This window comes from Trichomycterus rosablanca, chromosome 6 (assembly GCF_030014385.1).
Source record: "Trichomycterus rosablanca isolate fTriRos1 chromosome 6, fTriRos1.hap1, whole genome shotgun sequence".
NCBI classification, from domain to species: domain Eukaryota; kingdom Metazoa; phylum Chordata; class Actinopteri; order Siluriformes; family Trichomycteridae; genus Trichomycterus; species Trichomycterus rosablanca.
The window spans coordinates 9530570-9556280 of NC_085993.1; the positions used below are offsets into that span (position 1 = coordinate 9530570).

Here is a 25711-nt window from a genome sequence, read left to right on the forward strand (position 1 = left end):
ACGAACTCGTTAGAAAGCCAATCAAGCGTTTTATTGATCATCTGTGTCACGCTGCAAACTAAATACATGCAAATAACAGCATTTCTTATTAACAATTAAAATCAGAAGGTCTGATTGGTTCAGAAAGCGGTTCTTACAATCATTAGCGCCAATTCTGTAGGCGCATTCCATTCACATTATCTGTTACTGTGAAGTGCACTACGTATTCCACCATTTTAAGTAGGGAGCGACGCTTCATCACTATACCAGAAGCTGGCTGTAACTTTTACCCATTGCGTGCATTGCGGTTTAAAACGGCCGGAGTGTTATTAGAGAGCAGAAAATGACACGATCAGAATCATGTCGGATTATATACAGTGCCATCAGAAAGTATTCACACCCCTTCACTTTTTCCACATTTTGTTACGTTACAGACATATTTGAAAACCGATTTGAGTATAGTTTTCTTTTAAAAAATCTACATGAAATAGCCCATAATGACAAAGTGAAAACATGTTTTCAGACATTTGTGTAAATTTATTAAAAATGTAAACATTTAAACATAATATGCACTGTCAACTGTGAGACCTTTTATAGACAAGTGTGTGCCATTCCAAATTATGTTCAATCAACTGAATTTACCACAGGTGGTCTCCAATCAAGTTGTAGAAGCATCTCAAGGATGATCAGTGTAAACTGGATGCACCTGAGCTCAATTTTGAGCATCATAGCAAAGGGTGTGAATACTTATGTACCTATTATGTTTAAATGTTTAAATTTTTAAAAGATTTACAAAAATGTCTGAAAACATGTTTTCACTTTGTCATTATGATCTATTTCGTGTAGATTTTTAAAAAGAAAACTATACTCGAATCGGATTTCGAATGTCTGTAACGTAACAATGTGGAAAAAGTGAGGGGGTGTGAATACTTTCTGATGGCACTGTATGTATATGTATGTATATATATTAGGGCTGTCAAACGATTAAAAAATTTAATCGCGATTAATCTCAGAATTTCATATAGTTAATCACGATTAATCGCATTAAATAAAATCTGTGTAAATGTTATAGAAAACAAGGTTTTTTAAGTGAAATGTGAAAAGTGGACGTTTCTACACGAAGTGAGTGTGTTTTGACCCTTTTGGGGCTTCCATAGTTCATGGACTAGCGTGCTTGACTCCGGTATTCAGTGCCGTAACAGATTAAGTTAATGAAGTGTTTTGCTCCCGACAACTTGTGAATATACCGTGTATTTATTTCTTTATTATGCAAGTGCATCCCTACGACGCTCAGTTATATTATTTTAACAAACCGCAAATGAACAACGGTGGCAAGTCCGACATTAAAACGTTGGTTCTACCAGTCAAGTCTCAACATGAACTAGAATTTGCGTTAACGGCACTATTTTTTTTAATCGCGTTAAATTGAGATTGCGTTAATGCGTTATTATCGCGTTAACTTCGACAGCCCTAATATATATATATATATATATATATATATATATATATATATATATATATATATACAGTGTATCACAAAAGTGAGTACACCCCTCACATTTCTGCAAATATTTCATTATATCTTTTCATGGGACAACACTATAGAAATAAAACTTGGATATAAGTTAGAGTAGTCAGTGTACAACTTGTACAGCAGTGTAGATTTACTGTCTTCTGAAAATAACAACACACAGCCATTAATGTCTAAATAGCTGGCAACATAAGTGAGTACACCCCACAGTGAACATGTCCAAATTGTGCCCAAATGTGTCGTTGTCCCTCCCTGGTGTCATGTGTCAAGGTCCCAGGTGTAAATGGGGAGCAGGGCTGTTAAATTTGGTGTTTTGGGTACAATTCTCTCATACTGGCCACTGGATATTCAACATGGCACCTCATGGCAAAGAACTCTCTGAGGATGTGAGAAATAGAATTGTTGCTCTCCACAAAGATGGCCTGGGCTATAAGAAGATTGCTAACACCCTGAAACTGAGCTACAGCATGGTGGCCAAGGTCATACAGCGGTTTTCCAGGACAGGTTCCACTCGGAACAGACTTCGCCAGGGTCGACCGAAGAAGTTGAGTCCACGTGTTCGGCGTCATATCCAGAGGTTGGCTTTAAAAAATAGACACATGAGTGCTGCCAGCATTGCTGCAGAGGTTGAAGACGTGGGAGGTCAGCCTGTCAGTGCTCAGACCATACGCCGCACACTGCATCAACTCGGTCTGCATGGTCGTCATCCCAGAAGGAAGCTGACGCACAAGAAAGCCCGCAAACAGTTTGCTGAAGACAAGCAGTCCAAGAACATGGATTACTGGAATGCCCTGTGGTCTGACGAGACCAAGATAAACTTGTTTGGCTCAGATGGTGTCCAGCATGTGTGGCGGCGCCCTGGTGAGAAGTACCAAGACAACTGTATCTTGCCTACAGTCAAGCATGGTGGTGGTAGCATCATGGTCTTGGGCTGCATGAGTGTTGCTGGCACTGGGGAGCTGCAGTTCATTGAGGGAAACATGAATTCCAACATGTACTGTGACATTCTGAAACAGAGCATGATCCCCTCACTTCGAAAACTGGGCCTCATGGCAGTTTTCCAACAGGATAACGACCCCAAACACAACCTCCAAGATGACAACTGCCTTGCTGAGGAAGCTGAAGGTAAAGGTGATGGACTAAACCCAATTGAGCACCTGTGGCGCATCCTCAAGTGGAAGGTGGAGGAGTTCAAGGTGTCTAACATCCACCAGCTCCGTGATGTCATCATGGAGGAGTGGAAGAGGATTCCAGTAGCAACCTGTGCAGCTCTGGTGAATTCCATGCCCAGGAGGGTTAAGGCAGTGCTGGATAATAATGGTGGTCACACAAAATATTGACACTTTGGGCACAATTTGGACATGTTCACTGTGGGGTGTACTCACTTATGTTGCCAGCTATTTAGACATTAATGGCTGTGTGTTGAGTTATTTTCAGAAGACAGTAAATCTACACTGCTATACAAGTTGTACACTGACTACTCTAAGTTATATCCAAGTTTCATGTCTATAGTGTTGTCCCATGAAAAGATATAATAAAATATTTGCAGAAATGTGAGGGGTGTACTCACTTTTGTGATACACTGTATATATATATATATATATATATATATATATATATATATATATATATATATATATACTATATATATATATATATATATATATATATATATATATATATATATACTATATATATATATCAGGGTATCTGCAGGTATTGGGAAATTAAATTTAAGACTTTTTAATACCACTCTAAGACAAAAATTAAGACCACTGTCGCAGTAACAAAGCAGCAAAAAGCACACATCAACATTATGTTTACAGACTTGATTGTAAGCATGCGAGTGCTGTATTTTCTGTTTAACCAATATTTAATGATTTAAACTTAAATGAACAGTTTTGTATAAACCAAAATCATTTATACTTATATTTTGTATAAACCAAAACTGTCTGTACACTGAAAACTGAAACTCAATTTTCTCTAATTTTTCAAATACATACACTATATTGCCAAAAGTATTTACTCACCCATCCAAATGATTGAATTTAGGTGTTCCAATCACTTCCATGGCCACAGGTGTATAAAACCAAGCACCTAGGCATGCAGACTGCTTTTACACACATTAGTGAAAGAATGGGTCGCTCTCAGGAGCTCAGTGAATTCCAGCGTGGTACCGTGATAGGATGCCACCTGTGCAACAAGTTCAGTCATGAAATTTCCTCACTACTAAATATTCCACAGTCAACTGTCAGTGATATAACAAAGTGGGATTGGGAACGACAGGAACTCAGGCCCCGAAGTGGTAGACCACGTAAAGTTACAGAGCGGGGTCGCCAAGTGCTGAGGCGACTGCATAAAAGTCTCGAACGCTCTGCTGTTTAACTTGTAGCCAAACTGGGCTTACATTTCAGGCACTTCACTGGCTGTGTCCTTCAGCAAACTGTCTCAGTCAGGTGACCTAAATATTGGATGAAGTGCCGTAATGGAAAATCTCAAAATCTAAAATTTACCCTAATGTCATTTTCTTTGTAGTTTTGATGAACTACCCATTGTACAATCCTGCCATAATACCTGCAACTACAGGAATTGATCAATAATAGAGATGTAAGAAATGCTCCGGGCTCATCCCTACTGGAATGTAATAACTCTAGTAGGAGTGGAGCCAGCAGGGAGATGTAGTACTGAATGTGTGCAAATAATAAATGTAATCTGCTGTGTTTGTGTCTGTACAGAACACAATGGTGAACCATGGATCATAAGAATGAAGAATGTGATGAGGAAGATGAGAAGAACAGCATTACTTACCACATGGATACCACAGCAATCATTTTAATCTGTGTTTGATGCAGAGACTGTGGATGAAAATATGCTGCACGTGTGGGTTATTTCACTTCAATTAAACCTAAAACTGCATAACATTTTTTTGTAAAGTTCAACAAAAAAAAACTAACCAGAATGCAAGTCAATTTAATTTAAATACCATAATTAATAAAGTCAATTATTCATTTTTGTTTCATTTTTTGTTTACTTTTAGATTTTTCTCTCATTTTTGCACATTACTTTAATTTAATCAAATGTTTTTTTGTAGTTTTAAAAATAACTAAAATTATGCTTGAATGTGTTGAAGAAAAAGGAGGAGGAGGATGGCCAGCAACGTAATGGTTGGATACAATTAGAGGAACAATTAAAAATTAAGAGGAAAGGGCACCCAGGTGACACAGCGGGATATTTCGCTAGTACACCAGCACCGAGATTCTGAACTCCTTTGTTCGAAACTCGGCATTGCCACAGGTCTGGTGGGCATAATTGGCAGTGCCTGCAGCAGATACTAATTGGCCACCGTATCTGCAGGGTGGGGGCCGGACTATGTGTGGGTGGGACTTCATACGCTGTGTGCAGAAAGCAGGGGCGAGAAGAGGAGGGCTGTGCACGTGTCAGATGAGGCGTGTACAGCGACGTGCTCTCCTCGGATGCAATCTGGTATCCCTCAGCAGCGGAAGACAAATTGAGTGCACTAAAATCGGGAGGAAAATGGGGAGAAAATGCATTTAAAAAAAAAATTAGGAGGAAGCTGTTAATAAGCCCGATGACCAGAACTGTAGACAGAATATTCTGGAGAAACACTGACCAGGAGTCAGAATCGACTTGACGGTACTTGTCCACCACTATAAGCAAAAGTTCCTGCTTTCTAAAATTTAAATGTAAAATATATTAAATACCGATACTTTACAGTTTCAATAAAATTTGTGTTAAGTATTCAAATTAAACATATATAAAATAATAATGGTTAGTAAATCACTTTATCTTAAATTTTAAATGTATTTTTGTAGTTTTAGTGGTATTTTTTGCCGGTCTATAATAACCTGGTAAATATACAGCTCTATTTATCTCTAGAACTAAAATTATTTTAGCCTTTATATAAATATATACTAAATTAGTAAATAACTAATTATCGAAGTAATAAAACAGCTTTTGGAATTACTTTACATAAATTGAAAAAAATAAAAAAATAAAACTTGTAAAATTAGAACTATAACAACACTTTTGCATCGCAACATTTCATAAAAAACAATATGGGAATATACTGAAATGGAGTCTTTTAGAATGGGGAGTGTCTTGGAATAAAGAGTCTTAGAATTGGGTTCTATTGGAATGAGGAGTCTATTGAAAGAAGGAGTCTTTGAATTGGAATGAGGAGTCTATTGAAAGAAGGAGTCTTAGGATTGGGTTTTATTGGAATGAGGAGTCTATTGGAATAAGGAGTCTTAGAATTGGGTTCTTTTGAAATGAGGAGTCTATTGAAAGAAGGAGTCTTAGAATTGGGTTCTTTTGAAATGAGGAGTCTATTGAAAGAAGGAGTCTTAGAATTGGGTTCTATTGAAATGAGGAGTTTATTGAAATGTGTCAGAATTGGGAATCTATTAGAATGAGAAGTTAATTGAAATAAGAATGAAGAATTGGGAGTCTGTTGGAATTGGGAGTCTATTGGAATAAAGAGTATTTTAAAATGGGGAGTCTTGGAATAAAGAGTATTTTAAAATGGGGGAGTCTATTGGAATAAAGAGTATTTTAAATTGGGGGAGTCTATTGGAATAAAGAGTATTTTAAAATGGGGAGTCAATTGGAATAAAGAGTCTTTTAAAATGGGGAGTCTATTGGAATAAAGAGTATTTTAAAATGGGGGAGTCTATTGGAATAAAGAGTATTTTAAAATGGGGAGTCAATTGGAATAAAGAGTCTTTTAAAATGGGGAGTCTATTGGAATAAAGAGTATTTTAAAATGGGGAGTCTATTGGAATAAAGAGTCTTTTAAAATGGGGAGTCTATTGGAGTAAAGAGTCTTTTAAAATGGGGAGTCTATTGGAATAAAGAGTCTTTTAAAATGGGGAGTCTATTGGAATAAAGAGTCTTTTAAAATGGGGAGTCAATTGGAATAAAGAGTATTTTAAAATGGGGAGTCTATTGGAATAAAGAGTCTTTTAAAATGGGGAGTCTATTGGAGTAAAGAGTCTTTTAAAATGGGGAGTCTATTGGAATAAAGAGTCTTTTAAAATGGGGAGTCTATTGGAATAAAGAGTCTTTTAAAATGGGGAGTCTATTGGAATAAAGAGTCTTTTAAAATGGGGAGTCTATTGGAATAAAGAGTCTTTTAAAATGGGGAGTCAATTGGAATAAAGAGTCTTTTAAAATGGGGAGTCTATTGGAATAAAGAGTCTTTTAAAATGGGGAGTCTATTGGAATAAAGAGTCTTTTAAAATGGGGAGTCTATTGGAATAAAGAGTTTTTTAAAATGGGGAGTATTGGAATAAAGAGTCTTAAAATGGGGAGTCTATTGGAATAAAGAGTTTTTTATTATTATATTTTTATGCGTTTTTCTCTCAATTTATTGTAGTCAATTTGTCTTCCACTGTTAAGGGATCCCTAATTGATTGCAGTTGAGGTGGGTATATTGCTGCTTACGCCTCCTCCAACCTGCACGCAGCCCTTAACGGAACCCTTTTCCACCCATGCTTTCTACACAGGCGCCTCTATCCACCAATCAGGGTCCTTATACAGCGTTTGAAGACCCCACCCACAAAGTCAGGTCATCCCTCCCTGCAGGCACTGCCAATTATGCCCGCTAGATGGCACCCAGTCGACCAGTGGCAACGCCGAGTTTTAGACCGAGGAGTTCATAATCTAGCGGAATATCCCGCTGCGCCACCTGGGCACCAAGGAGTCTTTTGGAATGGGGAGTCTATTGGAATAAAGAGTCTTCTGGAATAGGGAGTATGTTAAATTGGGAGTTGGAATGATATTTAAATAAGGAGTATATATTTTACTCTGTGTGTGGGTGTGTGTGTGTTGATGGGATTTAGTTAGCTTTACATTGGTACATCTCATAATAAAACACACCAGTCACTCCTCTGTGTGTAATTAACCTCTGTTGTCTAGTGCCAGTCTGCTGTTTTAATGATTCTCTCTCTCTCTCTCTCTCTCTCTCTCTCTCTCTATTTTCTTTCTTCCTTTACCTTGCCAATGCTCTCGCTCCCTCTCTCTTTTATGTCCTTTTTTTTTTCTTTCACATCATCACACTCACTTTTGCTCTCTTACACTTTCTCTCTGACTTTTCTTTTTTGCTCTTTCGCTCTCTCTCTCTCTCTCTCTCTCTCTCTCTCTCTCTCTCTCTCTCTCTCTCTGGCTTTTTACTTTTTTACCCACAAATGTAGGGAGACCATTAGCAGCCGTGCGATATCTGCCTTCTCGTACTCGTGATAAAAGTGGAAATTACGCTCACACTGTTTACTGTGATGTGCATGAGCACTTGTCTCCTGCGAGCTGCTCATCTTTCTACACTATACAGCTCATCTCTAAAGCCAATTATCTTCTGAATCCTTAATGAACATGCAAAGGTCTGTTCCGCAGTAACCTTGAACACACTATCAACTTACTCTCTTACCTCTCTTACGTCTCTTTCTGTCATTCTGTCTCTCCCCCTCTCTCTCGCTTTCACGTTTCACTCCGTGGCTCTTGCTCTCTCCCTCCTTTCTATATCGAAGTTGTGCATTGTGCTTAGTCTATAAGCCTCTGTGTAGGAATGTTCAGGTAGCTCCTACAAGTCCTGACATCGCTCGTCATTGTGCGGCTTACGTTGCCATAGGAACAGCAGTGTGGTTGGTGTTGTCAGTAGCGGGGTTCAAAGGAAGCGTGATAACCTTTAGCCTCCCCAGTGCAGCACTCTCATAGTCACCGATTCTTTTTATTAAATGCTGCTTTCTCCTGCCGCTCTCTCCCCCTCATCTCTTTGTGTTGCCGCGTGGCACTCGGTTTCTCTGAGCCGTTTTTGACCCCAATAAGCTTTGCTTTGCTATGGAGGATTGAATCTCTCCCCACCATAAATGGGAGGAATTGGCCCTCCAGACCTCCACGTGCCACCTGCATCGTCTCCCCAAAGAGGAGTTAAGAGAGCAAGCCATGATGCCTTCATTGCCTGTCACAAATACAACTTAATCAGGAAAATATCTAGGAGTGTACAAATCACAGCTGTTGTAATAACATGATGTTGACATTTCTGCAAAACCTCTTCCTCTTTTACCTTTATTCAATCATTTGTTCAGTTTTACTCTACTAATTTACTTTAACTTAAAATATTGCTTCATCTCGATTATGGTCCAATACCCATCCAGGTATCACTGGGCACAAGGTGGCGCAAGGTGAAAATACCCACAGGTATTTCAGGGCAGCACATGCTTACCCTGTCATTCACTTTCACCCAAGCAGAATTCAGACAAGCCAGTTTACCTACCAGCATGTCTTCGGAAGGTGCAAAGTATTGCCAGAGGAAACTGAAGTACAACCCAAGCTGCTACTGTCGCCTGGGTTCGATCCCCAAGTGGGGCGGTCCGGGTCCTTTCTGCGTGGAGTTTGCATGTTCTCCCCATGTCTGCGTGGGTTTCTTCCGGGAGCTCAGGTTTCCTCCCACAGTCCAAAGACATTCAGGTGAGGTGAATTGGAGATACAAAACTGTCCATGACTGTGTTTGATATAAACTGGTGAACTGATGAATCTTGTGTAATGAGTAACTACCGTTTGTCATGAATGTAACCAAAGTGTAAAACATGACGTTAAAATCCTAATAAATAAATAACTGTAGAGGTAGGTGAATCACCCCTCCCCCAATATACTCAATTGCTTGTCTTTGTTGCCGACATTGGTCGATGAGGGCCAAATGGAAGCTAGCCACATCATTTCACTAGGCAGTGTCAGATTGTTGAATCCCAACAATAGACTGGCTTCCAGAGTATTCCAGTTTTTCCAAAACATATTCACTCATTAAAAAAAATGAATACACAAATTCCAAAATATATCTAAAGGTACATTTTTCAAAAAATCAACTTCTTACACAAATTATATGATTTGTAATAAAACAGCATATGTAGGAAACATACTAAATGGAAACATTTTCACTTTGGACTCAGACTTTTGGCCCCCACTGTATGTGGACATCTAACTATGAGCTTGTTGGACATTCCATTCTAGCTGTTCTTGACCTTGTACTGTAAGTTTGCACTTTTCTGGAAGACAAGAAATTTATTCTAAAGGTCTTTCAGGCCACTGAAGTTTATTCACACCAAACTCATCAAACATCCTTATGAACCTCAAGGACACAGTCTTGCTGGAACAGATGGAGGCCCCTGACTCCTGCCACCAATTTGAAAGGTTTGAATATAAATTCCTTTAAATATCGCTTGGCAATGGGGTGGCGCAGCAGTAAAGTCCAGAGATCCTGGATTCAAATCTCAGTTGTGCTATCGGCCAGTCAGATATAACTGGCTATGACTGAGGGGGGTTATTGACCAACATACCGATTGGGAAGTGCACCGTTGTTCCCAAGCCAAGAAAAAAAATAAGGAGGGTTGTGTCTGGAAGGGCAGCCGGAGTAAAATCTTTGCCGTGTTTGATATGTGGACCAGTTCCCCTGTGGTGAATCCTAAATACAGGAACCGAAAGAAAAAAGAATTGTGGCTGAATCATCTGAAATCAAACATTTAGACAACCCTGGTTAAATTCTGATTAAAAATGGTTTGACCAAGTAAGAGTAATTGAACATCCTCTACAGGGCAGTATGTTTTTATCTTTGGTAAATTTAGTATAAGAGCTAGTGCTACATTGTGTAAGAAATGGGATAGTGACATAATTAATATGCTTTAGCCAGAATACATTACAGCTGCCATAATATACTTTGTGCTCATCATGGCGGTTTCATTTCAAATCGATTATACTGGACTCCAAAGCCAAACCAAGTAGAACTGTCACTAAGCAATTACCTTGCACTGTAAGTAATTGCGCTATATCACCACACGTCGGTTAATGACGCCTGTTTAATGTTTCATCTGATTTATGAAGATCTCAGGCACTGCAATCCATTTCAATGTGAAGGTCTTACAAAAAACTCTGAAAGGTGGCCTTCCTGTAGCTGTCGTCATGGTAACAGCAGTGTGTCTGATTGGTGAAGACAGCTGGAAGGTAACGGGTCAAAAAATGGGATCTTGCTTTTTTCTCAATGTGCTTTATTGATCTCCCATTGCAGAAAATTGCCACAGCTGTGTGTGTGTGTGTGTGTGTGTGTGTGTGTGTGTGTCTGATTGTAAGGGAGTGTTGAACAGCTATTTGAAAGTGCTACGGAAATTCGTTTGCCGCATGCTGATGCCTGCAGCCTCTTGGGTTGTGTCTCTGTCTTGTTTGTTCTAGTCGTGACCATTCAGTTCCTCTCTTAATAAACTCAGCCCAGCCATACTGACGGGCTCAAAGGATTCCAATGTAGAGGAAAAACACGGAAATCAGTTTCTTGGAAACAGCCTGAAGCACTGATGTTAATATGAAATGCCGACATGATGCAGAACATGAGATGGTTACATACTCATATGAAGGGGAGGTGAGTGTGAAGATGTTCCTGGAAGCTTCCACTTCTATACAACACACTTGTTAACTAACCCAACAAGATCTTTATAATTCCAAGAGTCTGGTGGACAATGCTGAACGTACAGTTAAATGTCAATTGTGATTAAGGCCAATTCGCTGTTGATTTTCTGTGACTTAATAATTGATTGTTGGTTTTATAAAAGTAAAAAATTTTTTATTGCATCCAAATACAACAACGTCTTTTCCTGGGTAGTCCATGGTTATTTCAGCAAAGTGTGTGTGTGTGGTTGACTGGCTTGCCTGCAGTCCTGATCTGTCTCCTTTTGAAAATGTATGTATATTATTAAGAGGGGATTCAGACAGCAGTGACCACAGACTGTTAAGCAGTTCAGTGTCATCAGCCACCAATTTGAAAGATTTGAATATAAATTCCTTTAAATATCGCTTAGCAATGGGATGGCACAGCAGTAAAGTCCAGAGATCCAGTTGTGCTATCAGCCAGTCAGACATAACTGGCTATGACTGAGGGGGGTTGTTGAACAACCTACCCATTGGGAAATGCACTGACGTTCCCAAGCCAAGATAAAAATAAGAAAGGTTGTGTCGTCATGCTTATTTCAGCAAGTGCTACAACATTGTGGCTACACAGAGTGCGTGTGCTTGATTGGCTTGCCCACAGACCTGATCTGTGTCCTTTGTAAAATGTATGTATATTATTAAGAGAATCAGACAGCAGTGACCACAGACTGTCAAGCAGTTCAGTGTCATCAGTTCCCAAACCACTTTAAAAACATTATTAGAAAAGATGATGGAACACATTGGTAAACACACCTATGTCCCAACTTTTTAAATCACGCTGCACCCATAATATTTAAAATTAGTTTATATTTACAAAATACAATATGCTAGGCTACCACCGCCAAAACACTGTTTCAATTCTCATTGGTGCTACTGGCAGGCCAGGCATTTAGACAGACATGATTGGCTGAGTCTGATGCGGGGAAGCCCTGTAATAGATTGGCCCTCTTTTAGGATAGTCCTCCCTTGCACCCAGTGTTGCCCAGTGGAACCTGACCTGCAGTGACCATGAACAGGATTGATGAAAATGAAATGAAAAATTTGGACAGTGAAAACATCGTAAATATTTCCTTTGTATTTTGTCCATTAAATAAAAAATCAAGAGAATTAACAAATCATCCTTTTTTTAACAAAATCTCCAATCTTGTTTTCAGAATTGAGAATTTATATACTGCACAAGCTTCTTGCACAAGACTGGTGGAGTTCAGTCAACCATTTGTTGGTATTCTGGTGCAGACTTGAGGTCAGGACTTTGAGAAGGCGACTCTGAGAAGCATAACTTCAGCCTGACGTTGCTGTTTCAAACCCATTTTGATGTGTGTTTTGGGTCATGGTCTTGCTGGAACAACCATTTCTACTCCAGTCAGGAATTTTCCTTCTTTATTATTTTGTCCACATTCTGATATGATCCATGCCCAGAAACAGCCCTAAAGCACTACTACTACCACCACCACTCCATTAGACCCTGTGGAACAGTAGGTACAGTTTTGTTAAGTTTTAATGCTTTATTTTCTGCTTAAGATGACCAAGTAACAATTAATAAGCACTAGTTTAATGCCAGGGTACCAATTTTGAAGCAGCTGCTTCTTTCTTGAATTGAAGCATCTACACTATATTAAGTATTTGAACACCTGACCATGAGCTTGTTGGACATACCATTTCAAAAACAAATGGTACTAAAATGACCTCTGTGTGATCTTCTCAGCTGTAACAACAGTCACTCTTCTGAGAGGGCTGCTTACAAGAATTTAAAGTATGCTTGTGGAAACCTGGACTCATTCAGTAAAAACATTTGTTTGGCTGGGCACTGATGTTAATCAAGAAAGCCTCAATTGATGTTCCAGTTCATTCCAAAGCTGTTCAGTGGGGCTGAGGTCAGATTCTTTAAACTGAGTTTTTTTTCATGTCTTTATAGACTTTATAGTCATGCAGGAACAGGAGGAGCCTTCCCTAAACTGTTGCTGCGAAGTTGGACACATGAATTCAGTAATTAGAAGGAATGTCCCAATACTTTTGTCCATATATTCTAACTATTTCAGTGTGATGCTTGCTTGACTGTATACATTTTTTGGCTGACCTGATTTTGGTGGTTTTGGACTACATCTGAGCATCCGGACAGCTTTTCTTTCCAATGAAACGTAGGATTTAAAAGAAGAGCGGTTCGCTGAGCTGGAGCAGCAAAACTAATTTCTCTGTGATGTCTCATCAGTTTTATCACAGCAGGGCAAAGAGGGACAGAAATAGCAGAAATCTGGAAACTGCTAATTGATGGCGTGTCATGACGGTTTATTCACAGGTCTGTTAGTAAATAATCTGGTAGCTGACACACTGAAAAGAAGGAAAAGAGCATCAGCTGAATGAGCGAAACCTGTTCATGTGTATTTAATTTAATAGGATAATGTTTGAACTCCAGACAAGAACAGCGACATCGTCACAATAACAAGATTTTATCGTTTTATGTTTTTAAATACAAGTAATTATTGAATGGGAAGTTTGGTTTGGTGTCGTCATTTCTAAAATCCCTTTTCATTGGCTCTTGGAGCATTGGGTGTGACTTTCCTTTCTACTCTGTGTCGTCTGTTCCTCTACTCAGTGTCGGCTGTAAAAGATGGATGGATGGATGGATGGATGGATGGATACCTACCTACCTACCTACCTACCTACTTACTTACTGACTGACTTACTGACTTACTTACTTAATCCCAAAGGAAATTAAGCTTAAATCAATTATTTCAGTTTGTGTTTACTTGATTCTGGGCGGCAAGGTGGCTCAGTGGGTAGCACTGTCACCTCACAGCGAGAAGGTCCTGGGTTTGATTCCCAAGTGGAGTTTGCATGTTTTCCCTGTGTCTGCATGGGTTTCCATCAGAAGTTGTGGTTTCCTCCCGAAGACATCCAAGTTAGGTAAAATAAAAATACAAAATTGGCTGTGACTGTGCTTGACATTGAACTTAAACTGATAAATCTTGTGTAACCAGTAACTTTCTGTCCTGTCATGAATGGAACCGAAGTGTGTAAAACATGATGTAAAAATCCTAATAAATAAACTTGTATTGGTTTCAAGATCATTATCTTACCATTTTGTCGTTGGTTGTACAACAATCGTAACAAGTCATTTACTTCTTGGCATCGTTCTGGCTCAACCCTGACAGTCTGAATGCTGCAAAACAAATAAATGAGCAAATACTGAGGAAGTGTAAAAGTGAGTAGCAGTAAAATTTGTTGTTTGTTTCAAGTGTAACTAAATCTACTGCATCAAAATGGAATGATTTATAATATGCACTGAATGTTAAAATAAGATAATCAAATTATGTTGGGGTGGCACGGTGGCCCATGGGTAGCACTGTCGTCACACAGTGATCTGTGTGTTTGTCTTGTGATGGACTGGTGACCCATACAGGGTGTTTCCTACCTTTTGCCCAGTGAATCTGTCCAATTGCGACCCTGAATAGGGTAGAACGGTGGTAAAACAGATAATAAATGAATGAATACATTATGTTGACTTGGCATCATCAAAACAGCTGCTACTTTTTTAATTGTTGATTAGAGTAACTACATATTTTGGTGTTGAATCATTAATTCATTAATTCATTGTCTTTTTTACCACTGCTTTATTCTTGTCAGTACTGCGGTGGGTCTGATTCATTGGGCGAAATACTTTAGACAGGTTGCCAGTCCATTACAGGGCAGACACACACATTTATACACACTAACGCCCACGGCAAATTTTAGTAGCTCTAATTGACATGGTCGCATGTCTTTAGGCTTGTGGAAGGAAACCTTAACACCTAGAGGAAACCCATGCAGACACAGGGAGAACATGTGAACTCCACTCGGAAAGTATTCTGGCCTCTTAACGGCAGAATTGAGCCCAGGCCGTTTTTGCTGTGATGCGACAGCGTTATTCACTGCGCCACCATGCTGCCTTGTGTTGACTTAATGCAGTTATACTGTATACATTTCTGTTAAATCAACCAGTTCGTGTGAAACTAATGTCCACAATCCAATTAAATGAACTCATTTTTCTTTACCAGTGCATGAAATTACACAGTCATATAAAATTGTCTCAGATATTTTAGAATAATCTCATGTAGTGACAGTTATCTTATAAAAGCAGTGACATATCAGTGGAAACCTGGCTTAACCAGAGTCATTGATTCACGGTTTAAAAAAAGTATTTTTTAATAGTTCATAAGTGCTTCTCACCTTCTGGAAGCTCTAATAATAAAATGTGTTCACGACTGCAACGAACTCTGTGAAGAAAAGAAGAAAAGAAAGCGACAGGTAATATTTAACCAAGCTGCAAAAGGAGGTGTTCTTCTCACCTGTCAGTTATGTCTGAATGCATGACTGCATGTATGTTTGAGAAGTGGTTTCAGAGGGAACAGAGGGAGTATGGTACTTTTGATTAGCTGTATTTTAACACCTTTATATGTTCTTCTGATTTAAACCACTGTGAGCTCTACATCAGTGTTTTATGAGGAATTTGTGGTGACTGTAAGAGAAAAAAACCCCAATGTGGATACAAGGTCTCAACCAAACAACCACAAAAATGTGTTTTCTGAAATAAGCTTTTGTTATAAAATAAAGGCTATTCACATGCTAAACACATGCTAATGTCATGCTTATTTGAAAAATGTGTCAATGAAGCAATGCTGTAGTAGCATGTACAGAATGAGATCTGCATTGTCTTGTAGAAATGACTATGGACTTCTTTTTTGGGTCTTCTTCGAAAAAATCCTAATATACACCGATCAGCCATAACATTAAAACCACCTCCTTGTTTCTACACTCACTGTCCATTTTATCAGCTCCACTTACCATATAGAAACACTTTGTAGTTCTACACTTACTGACTGTAGTCCATCTGTTTCACTGCATGCTTTGTTAGCCCCCTTCATGCTGTTCTTTAATGATGAGGACTCTCCCAAAACCACCACAGAGCAGGTATTATTTGGGTGGTGTGTCATTCTCAGCACTGCAGTGATACTGACATGGTGGTGGTGTGTTAGTGTGTGTTGTGCTGGTATGAGTGGATAAGACACCTCTCTGTCACTGCTCGACTGAGAATAGTCCACCAACTAAAAATATCCAGCCAACAGCGCCCTGTGAGCAGCGTCCTGTGACCACTGATGAAGGTCTGATGAGCGATCGTCTCTGACTTTACATCTACAAGGTGGGCCGACTAGGTACGAGTGAACAGTGAGTGGACACGGTATTTAAAAACTCCAGCAGCGCTGCTGTGTCTGATCCACTCATACCAGCACAACACACACTAACACACCACCACCATGTCAGTGTCACTGCAGTGCTGAGAATGATCCATCACCTAAATAATACCTGCTCTGTGGGGCTCCTGACCATTGATGGACAGGGTGGAAACAGGCTAAAAAAGAATGCAGAAAAACAGTTGGACTACAGTCAGTAATTGTAGAACTACAAAGTGCTTCTATATGGTAAGTGGAGCTGATATAATGGACAACGAGTGTAGAAACAAGGAGGTGGTTTTAATGTTATGGCTGATCAGTGTATGTCACTGCATTAATTGTACCTTCACACATATGAAAGACACCCTGCCACCCATCTTTTGCTGATAACAGTCTGGATGATCCTTGTGAAAGAACTAAAACATTTGCAGTCTTGCATTGAGAAATGTTTTTATTGATGTTTGTGTGTGGCACAAAGTGATTCATCTTTGCTTGTAAAGACTTAAGCATTTGGTGGATCTTCCTCTTATACCCAATTATGATTCCCTCACCTGATACCAATTCAACTACTCATTGTGGAAACTGTTGCCCCATTGGCCGAATGGATAAGGGCCAGGCCTCCTAATCCAGGGATTGTGGGTTCGAGTCCCATCTGGGGTGTTTAGAAAGCAGATGTCTGCCTAATCCACTGTACTTACTGCAAACAGAAATAGCTGGCAAAGCCTAGTGGGTAGAGCTTTAGGCTATCAATTAAAAGGTTGTGAGTTCAAATCCCAGCTCGGCCATGCAGCCACTGATTTTTTTCCAGTGATAGACTGGATGCCACAGAGCTACACCAGTCCTGGGGACCTGGGTTGGATCCTTGCCTTTGGTCACTATGTGTGAAGTTTGCTTAATCGCGAGTTATCTCTGGGTCTTCCAATTTCTGGCCATCTTTTAAAAACATGCCAGTAAATGAACTGGCTTTTCTGAATTGACTCTAGATGTGAGTAAATATGTGAGTTGATGGGAGTGTTGAATGCCCTGTTTCGAGTACACTGAAAAGCCATAACATTAAAACCACCTCCTAGTTTCTCCACTCACTGTCCATTTTATCTGCTCCACTTACCATATAGAAGCACTTTGTAGTTCTACAATTACTGACTGTAGTCCATCTATTTCTCTACATACTTTTTTAGCCGTCTTTCATGCTGTTCTTTAATGGTCAGGACTCCCCCAGGACCACTACAGAGCAGGTATTATTTAGGTGGTGGATCATTCTCAGCACTGCAGTGACAATGACATGGTGGTGGAGTGTTAGTGTGTGTTGTGCTGGTATGAGTGGATCAGACACAGCAGCGCTGCTGGAGTTTTTAAATACTGTGTCCTTTCACTGTCCACTCTATTAGACACTCCTACCTAAGTGGTTCAAGTGTAGATGTAAAGTCAGAGACGATCACTCATCTATTGCTGCTGTTTGAGTTGGTCATCTTCCAGAACTTCATCAGTGGTCACAGGACACTGCCCACGGGGCGCTATTGGCTGGATATTTTAGGTTGGTGGACTATTCTCAGTCCAGCAGTGACAGTGAGGTGTTTAAAAACTCCATCAGCATTGCTGTGTCTGATCCACTCATACCAGCACAACACACACTAACACACCACCACCATGTCAGTGTCACTGCAGTGCTGAGAATCATCCACCACCCAAAGTATACCTTGCTCTGTGGTGGTCATGTGGGGGTCCTGATAATTGAAGAACAGCATGAAAGGGGGCTAACAAAGCATGCAGAGAAACAGATGGACTACAGTCAGTAATTGTAGAACTACAAAGTGCTTCTATATGGTAAGTGGAGCTGATAAAATGGACAATGAGTGTAGAAACAAGGAGGTGGTTTTAATGTTATGGCTGATCGGTGTATATTTCTGCTTTAAGCCCAGTGTTTTAGTGTGGTGCCAGTGTGGCCCTTCCCAGAATGGTTTGTGAATTTGTCTTTCAGAAATTACAGTCCTGCATCTGAAATTCACGTGCAGAAGCAGAAATAAGTGAAAGTGTTTCATGACTTTGCAAGTGAAGGAGAGCACTACAGTACTGGTGGAATTGGCCGTTGATGAAAAGGACAAATCTCTCTCTCTCTCTCTCCCTCTCTCTCTCATTCTTTTTCTCAGTCTCTCTCTCCATGCAGACTACAGATAACAGTTTCTGCCTGAGGGAAAGCAACACTCTGAAGTGCAGGACTTATCGTTACATCCCTGTATCAGATAAGACTGGAGAGAGGAAGAGCCAGTGAGAGTATATATATATATATATATATATATATATATATATATATATATATATATATTTACAGTATATACTGTATATGAGACAAATAAAGTTAAAAATGAAAAGCAGTGGAAGGAAAAGATAAAATAAGTGAGAAGTTGTGAATTTGTGAAGTAAGAGTGGTGGTAAATAAACAGCTCAGAGCTACAGGTGTGTATTTGGCACATACTTAATCACTGACAGCATGAACCAGTGTAGAATTGATTCATCTCTCTTAGCTGTGAAAAAAGGTAGCACTAATAAACTGGTTCGAACCGGCTGACTGTGTGCTTCTGACCTAAAACACTCGTTATGATTGCAGCTGGATGCTGGATGTTACCACACAAACACAATATAATGCCAGGGAACAAGAAGGTATGTGAGACTGGTGGTAATGAGTGTGCCAGCTCATGGCTTAATGCTGTGAGGCATGTGCCCGCAGGCTGGAAGACTACATGCCAATCATTGAGTGTGTGCTTGTGTACACTTACAGGAATGTGCACAGGTTGTGAAAACATTCCAGATACTTTTCCAAGTGACACTGAAACAATAGGATAAAGTGGGTGTTCAAAATAATATTTACAGTTTTATAGGTTTATCTACCTTGTATTTCCATTTTATTAGGCTCGTCTTTAGGTGCACTTTGTAGAAGTAAAGATTAAGTTAAATGTGCACACACTTACACCGATCAGCCATAACATTAAAACCATCTTCTTGTTTCTACACACATTGTCCATTTTACCAGCTTCACTTACCATATAGAAGCAAAATTACTGATTGTAGTCCATCTGTTTCTCTACATACTTTTTTAGCCTGCTTTCACCCTGTTCTTCAATGGTCAGGACTCTCCCACGACCACTACAGAGTAGGTATTATTTGGGTGGTGGATCATTCTCAGCACTGCAGTAACACTGACATGGTGGTGGTGTGTTACTGTGTGTTGTGCTAATACGAGTGGATCAGACACAGCAATGCTGATGGAATTTTTAAACACCTCACTGTCACTGCTGGACTGAGAATAGTCCACCAACCAAAAATATCCAGCCAACAGTGCCCCTTAGGCAGCGTCCTGTGACCACTGATGAAGGTCTAGAAGATGACCAACTCAAACAGCAGCAATAGATGAGCGATCGTCTCCGACTTTACATCTGCAAGGTGGACCAACTAGGTAGGAGTGTCTAATAGAGTGGACAGTGAGTGGACACTGTATTTACAAAAACTCCAGCAGCGCTGCTGTGTCTGATCCACTCATACCAGCACAACACACACTAACACACCACCACCATGTCAGTGTTTCTGCAGTGCTGACAATCATCCACCACCCAAATAATACCTGCTCTGTGGAGGTCCCCGGGGGTCCTGACCATTGAAGACCGGCTAAAAAAAGTATGTAGAGAAACAGTTGGACTACAGTCAGTAATTGCAGAACTACAAAGTGGTTCTATATGGTAAGTGGAGCTGATAAAATGGACAGTGAGTGTAGAAACAAGGAGGTGGTTTTAATGTTATGGCTGATCAGTGTAATAGACTTGAATGTCACATCAGTCCTGGGATTTTTTAAAAATTCACTTCTGTTCTGAATTAATGATCCATCCGTGTTTCAAAAGTAAAGTTACATAAACAACCAATTATTTAATGTAATTGATAATTACGTTTTCAAACTCTTAAGTGGGACAACTGTAAATTACACTTGCCCACCACTGCTGGGATGCAGGGTTTAAAGCACCTGTTGTGCTATCAGCCAGTCTGGCTTTAACATACACACATGACTGGCTATGTCTGAAGGGGTATGGCCAAAGACCTGCAATGGAATGGCGTCGTCCCCTTCAGGGTGTGTTCCTACGTTGTGCCCAGTGATTCCAAATAAGCTGGACCTGCCATGACCCTGACCAGAAAAAAAGTAGTGGTAAAACATGAACATTTGAGTCTAAACATTACAGGAGAACATTGAAAGAAGAGGATTAGTCATATAATTTAGTCTGGCAGGAGTTACAAAGCCATTTTTAAGTATCTGGGACTCCAGTGAGTCCTATGCTCCAATGGAGAAACATGGTAAATCTTCCCAAAAGTCTACCAAAAAATCCTCCAAGAACAAACTGACGACTCACCAGATACCGCTCTACGAGACATTTTAAACATCACCAGCACATTATAGCACACATGCAAATAAAAAAGATTGTTTGGTGACATTGTTGATTGCTTAATCCATTACAACTGGGGAAAATATTTCTTAGACCAGTCAGTCATTGGAACTCTCAACTATAATGCAAAGCTGGGCTGGAAATTGGATATTGAAACAATATATTTTCTTGTGAATGTGGTTATAATAATATTGTCCTCTGAGGTCAGTGATTATGTGACCAGTTTCTCCTGATTTGGATAAAGATGTCATTTGGCTTAATCTGTTTGGATTAAACTGGGAGAAATCCAGCAGAGTGCAAAGGACTGAGATCATTTTTATGTGACTGGTTGGGTGTGCAGTCCATCATCGTGTATTATGCATGGTGTATCCTCTTGGTGAGAGTTTGGTTTAAAAAAAAGTATTGTGTCTGTTGCTCAAACAAACGTCAAATACTTTTGTTTACTGGCGCCCCCTATGCTCTGGTGCCCCAGGTACTAATGATTCAAATAGAAATCAAAATTCAAAACAGTTTAGCCTTCAGTTATGTGTGTTGCTAGAGAGGCAAGAAGGTCACTTGTTGAAGGTGCACTGCTTAATATTTTAATGTGTTTACAATTCTAAATATATTTGAAAACACTATAAAACAGTGGTAGGGACAGTAGTAGCCTAGTGGGTAGAGCTTTGGGAAATCAACTGAACGGTTGAGAGTTCAAATCCCAGCTCTGCCATGCAGCCACTGTTGGGCCCTTCATCAACATTACATTACATTTTCAGCATTTAGCAGACGCCTTTACCCAAAGCGACTTACAGTAGAGTTACAGTATGCAGTCTGAGCAACTTTAGGGTTAAGGGCCTTGCTCAAGGGCCCAACAGCAGCAACCTGGCAGTGGTGGGGCTTGAACCAGCAACCTTCTGATTACTAGTCCAGTACCTTAACCACTTGGCTACAGCGTGCCCCACGTGCCCCAATCAAGGCCCTTAACACTCTCTGCTCCAGGGGCGCCATACAATGGCTGACCCTGGGCTCTGACCCCAGCTTCCAAACAAACTGGGATATGCAAAGAATTTCGTTGTACTGTACACTTGTATATGTATATATGACAATTAAAGACATTCTCTCCCACAGTGTTGTTAAAGCACTGTGAACACAGCAAGTGCATCATAAGATCATAAGTTAAAAACTAGCTGAGCTGGTTGATCTTCTGGGGGGAAAAACTTCTGAAATGCATCAGTTGTATATGTCTGTACGTTGTGCTTTGAGTTTTTGAGGAGAACTTGTGGGCTTGAAGGTGAATTACCTGTGGTACTGCATTCAAACTATAGGTGTCAGTAAATGGTTCTGGAACTGATTCCAGTCTGATAATTTTCTTACCTCTTCTTCTGTTTTCCTGCTTTCTTAATTTGTTCCCTTTTCTGAAAGCAAAAATTAATTATGATAAATTAAAAAATAATAAATAAAAATGTAATCCTCAGACACAAAGCTGTCTGCCACTCACATATGAGTGTGTATGTGAGCGTTTCTGATCAGCTGCTAAATGCCATGGCACAGCACATCACTCATTCAGAGCTAAGTGGAAGCTTATAGAGACTTGGGCATGGACTGCTTTAATCCGTTTGATGAAATATCACATAATCAAAGCTAATCTGGTTTAATCAAGACGCGATTATCTCTTTAATCTACTGTATAGCCAGATGGCAGTAAATTAGATTACATTTGATTAGATAAAAATCCTGCTTTTAAGTGAAGAATCTCTCAGCAGCCTTTGGAATAAGATTTCATTTGCACTGCATGAATTAGCTTAAGAATTCATGTACTCACCTTAATGCCACCCTTAACCCAGGTCTCTGATCGGTGACCCGTAGTAGTTTTTTTTTTTTTTTTTTTTTGCATTTCCAGTCACCTTTGGTCCCTGTGGTTATACCTCTTCAAAGATCCGACACATTGATTTATTTTCTCTGGTGTACAGTGTGATTCTGGGAAAAGGAAAATGGTTTTCAGCAAGCTTTCAGAGAACGTGAATGGAGCTGCGAGAAGAACCTCCCATTAAAGTTGCAATAAAAAGAAAAAAAAGTGCTGTTTCAAGTATCAGGTATCTTTTGTTTGGTTGACACCATGGCTGACACAAACCTTGTGATGTGAGACACCCTGAAACTATGTGCTGAGGTGTTAAGTATGGACTGCTAACCACAAACACACCCGACAATAGAATGAGAGCAAGAGATATCTGGAGGCAAGAGGAGGAGCAGGTGGACCATCAGACGACATATGATATGCACACACAGTAGCACCTGTATGCAAGTGTGTGTGTGTGGATGCTTGTGTGTAAACCACCTGCTATGCCTTGGGACCTTTCATATCTAATAACATTCTTTTCTCTGTGGTTTTGTAAGCTTGTAAAATGATGATTAAACTACACTGACTAACTCCACCTTGACATCCCATTCCAAAACTAGGGGTTCTAATATACAGGGTGTCCCTGAAGTCTGGACACATAGGAAATATCACTAACTATAACTAACTACACTGATCAACCTCTTTGTTTCTACACTCAATGTCCATTTTATCAGCTCCACTTACCATATAGAAGCACTTTGTAGTTCTACAATTACTGACTGTAGTCCATCTGTTTCTCTACATACTTTTTTAGCCTGCTTTCACCCTGTTCTTCAATGGTCAGAACCCCCACAGGACCACTACAGAGCAGGTATTATTTGGGTGGTGGGTCATTCTCAGCACTGCAGTAACACTGACATGGTGGTGGTGTGTTAGTGTGTGTTGTGCTGGTATCAGTGGATAAGACAGCAATGCTGATGGAGTTTTTAAACACCTCACTGTCACTGCTGGACTGAGAATAGTCCACCAACCAAAAATATATCCAGCCAACAGCGCCCCGTGGGCAGCGTCCTGTGACCACTGATGAAGGTCTAGAAGATGACCAACTCAAACAGCAGCAATAGATGAGTGATCGTCTCTGACTTTACATCTACAAGGTGAACCAACTAGGTAGGAGTGTCTAATAGAGTGAACAGTGAGTGGACACGGTATTTAAAAACTCCAGCAGCGCTGCTGTGTCTGATCCACTCATACGAGCACAACACACACTAACACAGCAGCACCATGTCAGTGTCACTGCAGTGCTGAGAATGATCCACCACCTAAATAATGTCTGCTCTGTGGTGGTTCTTAGCATTGAAGAACAGGATGAAAGCAGGCTAAAAAAGCATGCAGAGAAACAGATGGACTACAGTCAGTAATTGTAGAACTACAAAGTGCTTCTATATGGTAAGTGGAGCTGATAAAATGAACAGTGAGTGTAGAAACAAGGAGGTGGTTTTAATGTTATGGCTGATCGGTGTATGTAGCTCAAAGAGTACACTTGGTAAACAGAATAAATATCACTTGTGTGCAGTGTCAAAAACTTTTGCCTGTTTTAACCATGGATGTAACCTTGCAAAACTAAAACAAAATCTTCAAAGCATGTCAGTGAATTGTGAAGTCTTGTGAAGTTGTGGGTGGAAAAAAAAGACTTTTTGTAGGGCATAAGCTTCTCTCTGTACAGGAAGTAAATGTGAATAATGATGCTGTGTCTCTCTGCTGATCACTTGTGGGTCAATACAGTCAAAGTACATATACAATAAAAAAAAACTTGTCAGCCATGGTCAGTAGACACTAATATACACTATATTGCCAAAAGTATTTACTCACCCATCCAAATCATTGAATTCAGGTGTTCCAATCACTTCCATGGCCACAGGTGTATAAAACCAAGCACCTAGGCATGCAGACTGCTTCTACAAACATTAGTAAAAGAATGGGTCGCTCTCAGGAGCTCAGTGAATTCCAGCGTGGTATCGTGATAGGATGCCACCTGTGCAACAAGTCCAGTCGTGAAATTTCCTCGCTACTAAATATTCCAGTCAATTGTCAGTGGTATTATAACAAAGTGGAAGCGATTGGGAACAATAGCAACTCAGCCACGAAATGTTAGCCAACGTAAAATGACAGAGCGAGGTCAGCGGATGCTGAGGCGCATAGTGCGCAGAGGTCACCAACTTTCTGCAGAGTCAATCACTACAGAACTCCAAACTTCATGTGGCCTTCAAATCAAGAACAGTGCGCAGTGCGCAGTGTAAAGCATGAGCAGTGGAGACGTGTTCTCTGGAGTGACGAATCACGAATCACCAGTGCACAAAGCAAGGTCCATAAAGACGTGGATGAGCGAGTTTGGTGTGGAAGAACTTGACTGGCCTGCACAGAGTCCTGACCTCACCCTGATAGAACACCTTTGGGATGAATTAGAGCGGAGACTGTGAGCCAGGCCTTCTCGTCCAATATCGGTGTCTGACCTCACAAATGCGCTTCTGGAAGAATGGTCAAAAATTCCCATAAACACACTCCTAAACCTTGTGGAAAGCCTTCCCAGAAGAGTTGAAGCTGTTACAGCTGCAAAGGGTGGGCCAACATCATATTAAACCCTATGGATTAAGAAGGGGATGTCACTCAAGTTCATATGCGTGTGAAGGCAGACGAGCGAATACTTTTGGCAATATAGTGTGACACTAGGATCTGTATTGGAGCTCCGTGCTGTATGTTCCAATCACAGTCACAGTAAAATAAGAGTTGCAGAAATCACTGAAATCCTAAAATTGTCATAACAGGTTTGTCACTTTCAAGTGTGTAAAAATTTTCTGTGTCTAATTTTTATCTAAAATGCATAAAAACATGGTGTGAGACACAAATACAGTGACAGGAACACATACGTATAAGCTTCATTATATTTAACCTGAGCTTAACCCTTGTATTTCTCCCTAAGCATTACAGTTGGTCGGACAGCAGCACTAGCTTAGCACTTGAATCCCATTTGCTGATAGAGTTACAGTGGCCTGCGGGGGCCATTAGAGACGGCTGTCATTTCTCCTGATGAGTCTGGGTTAGGGGCAGGGATCGAGCACCAGATGAAAAGCATGGAAGAGACCAAAACCTGTGGCCTTGGGCACTGCTTGTGTACCTGTATGCGAGTGTGATCTCCTGTCACTTGATCGAGTGTGTATGTGTGTGAGTGAGTTTGTCCTCTTTATACCTCGTTGCTGGTTGTGATTACACAG

General features: G+C 40.2%; 1 protein-coding gene and 1 long non-coding RNA gene across 2 annotated transcripts in view; one reads left to right on the forward strand and one right to left on the reverse strand.

The window, feature by feature from the left end:
- The window catches only part of chchd6b (coiled-coil-helix-coiled-coil-helix domain containing 6b), a 68844-nt gene extending 64325 nt beyond the window's left edge, over positions 1 to 4519 (forward strand). Inside the window, exon 8 of the mRNA XM_062996583.1 lies at positions 4246 to 4519. Within this exon, the coding sequence (XP_062852653.1) occupies positions 4246 to 4272 (27 nt within the window). The 3' untranslated portion in view covers positions 4273 to 4519. The remainder of the gene's footprint in view (positions 1 to 4245) is intronic.
- Positions 4520 to 12057: 7538 nt separating this feature from the next.
- LOC134316252 (uncharacterized) lies at positions 12058 to 14119 on the reverse strand. Its single transcript, XR_010013067.1, has 3 exons — positions 14071 to 14119; positions 13071 to 13321; positions 12058 to 12458 (listed from the first exon to the last, which is right to left on the reverse strand). It is a non-coding gene; the product is annotated as an uncharacterized LOC134316252 (long non-coding RNA).
- Between the last annotated feature and the right edge of the window lie 11592 nt (positions 14120 to 25711).